This window comes from Cystoisospora suis, assembly GCF_002600585.1.
Source record: "Cystoisospora suis strain Wien I chromosome Unknown contig_2427, whole genome shotgun sequence".
NCBI lineage: Eukaryota > Apicomplexa > Conoidasida > Eucoccidiorida > Sarcocystidae > Cystoisospora > Cystoisospora suis.
The window spans coordinates 1-1,515 of record NW_027155226.1 but is presented as its reverse complement, the minus strand read 5'-3'; the positions used below and the strand labels follow the sequence as shown (position 1 = coordinate 1,515).

The following is a 1,515-nucleotide window of genomic DNA, read 5'->3' as shown; positions in this document are numbered from 1 at the left end:
CGCTCCAGCCCTTTTGAACTGTTGTACGGTTTCTTGCCCGCTAAGCCGGTGTGTCAACAGCTTAACATCCCGACGGCGTCCGCCTTAGGAATTCTCCCATTGCAGGCTCTGATAAAGTTACAGCAAGCGAAGAAGGAACTGGAGAGAGCCCAGGAGTACCAGAAGAAGTACGCCGACCGACGCAGAAGACCTGTGAACTACCAATCAGGCCAGAAGGTCTGGCTGAAGGCAACTAACCTCCCGCTCGACCGGTACTCGAAAGCACTGCGACCTGAATTCGTGGGACCGTTTGTCATACAGCAGATGGTAGGAGTAAACGCGGCCAGGCTTCAGCTACCCCCATCCTGGCTAATCCCTCCTGTTTTCCATGTCTCCCTCCTGAAACCAGTTGTAGAGTGCCCGAACCATCTGCGCCGTCCAGAAAGGGTGCAGCAGCCATATAGGGAAGACGAGTACCTCATCGAAGGAATCATCGACCACCGAGAGCGCCAGGATGACCAACAGAAGTACAGGGAATTCTTGGTCCAAGAGCTGGATGGTACTACATCGTGGGTACGCGAGGATGACCTGCAGAATGCACGAGAGACCATCAGAAACTATTTCAGAGGAAAAGCCCAACAGCAACGCACCAAAAGAAGCGGGCAGGGGGGAGTGCCTCTCAAGCACTCTCGACCAGAAAACCAACGGGGACTCAAAGGAACAACGGTGTCTGGAGACCAGTCAGAGGTCGGACAAACGGGGGCTGACAGGGGGCCACGCACACTCCCAGAAGCCAGCCAAGGAGATGTGACGGTGTGCCGACAATTACGGTATGAACTACGGAAAGGTCACTGATACAAACAGAACACCTCCCCCTACGTGTACTGGTGAGGGCCAGCGGAGCCACAGCTTACTCTCAGCGCGGAAGATAGTGCGAGAGAGACAAGCCAAATGGCCAGAGCCCCCTGCACACCGACCGACCGGGGAGGCCGCGTGATAGCAAAAAACAACAACAACGTTAACAGGAGGGGAGCAAGGACGATCACCGGAAGAGTACGACGAGAAGAAAGAAGAGTGTGGATTCTCTTTACCAAAAGGGATTGGAAACGACCTCTTCTCGTAAGAAATAACAAAAAGGAAGAGAGGTTCGTTTTGCTTTTTGTGGGCATCCGTTTTCTTTTATCTCGCTTTCCATTTTGTTTTCTTTTCCTGTCGTGACAAATTCGAGAGAAAAGACGGTTACCGCTCCCGTTTCTTCCCGACCGGTTCGTGGGTGCGTGGATCCCCACACGGAACCGTAACCGTCTCCTCGTTCTCCTTCTTCCGTCCCTTTTCCTTTTTCCTCTCCTTCGTTGCTTCTGGGAAGGAAGCTTAACGAAGGAGGACCGTTTTAGAAAGGGAACTCTGGTGTAAGTTGGAGACAGAGGGTGTCGTGTTTTTTTTTTTTTGTGCGTGTTTGTTTCTGGGTGACGGAACACCAGAAGATAGGCGCTCTCTCTGCGACTGAGCGGCGGCCGGTGAAGGGAGTAACAAGAA

The 1,515-nt window shown here is 52.9% G+C and overlaps 1 protein-coding gene across 1 annotated transcript; it reads left to right on the top strand.

The window, feature by feature from the left end:
* Window positions 1–1,014: 1,014 nt before the first annotated feature.
* Window positions 1,015–1,369, top strand: CSUI_005070 (uncharacterized protein; the record flags this gene model as incomplete). The annotated part of the gene is made up of 1 exon (XM_068065250.1): window positions 1,015–1,369. A coding segment is annotated over one exon (183 nt), but the record flags the coding sequence as incomplete, so codon positions are not given.
* Window positions 1,370–1,515: the final 146 nt, after the last annotated feature.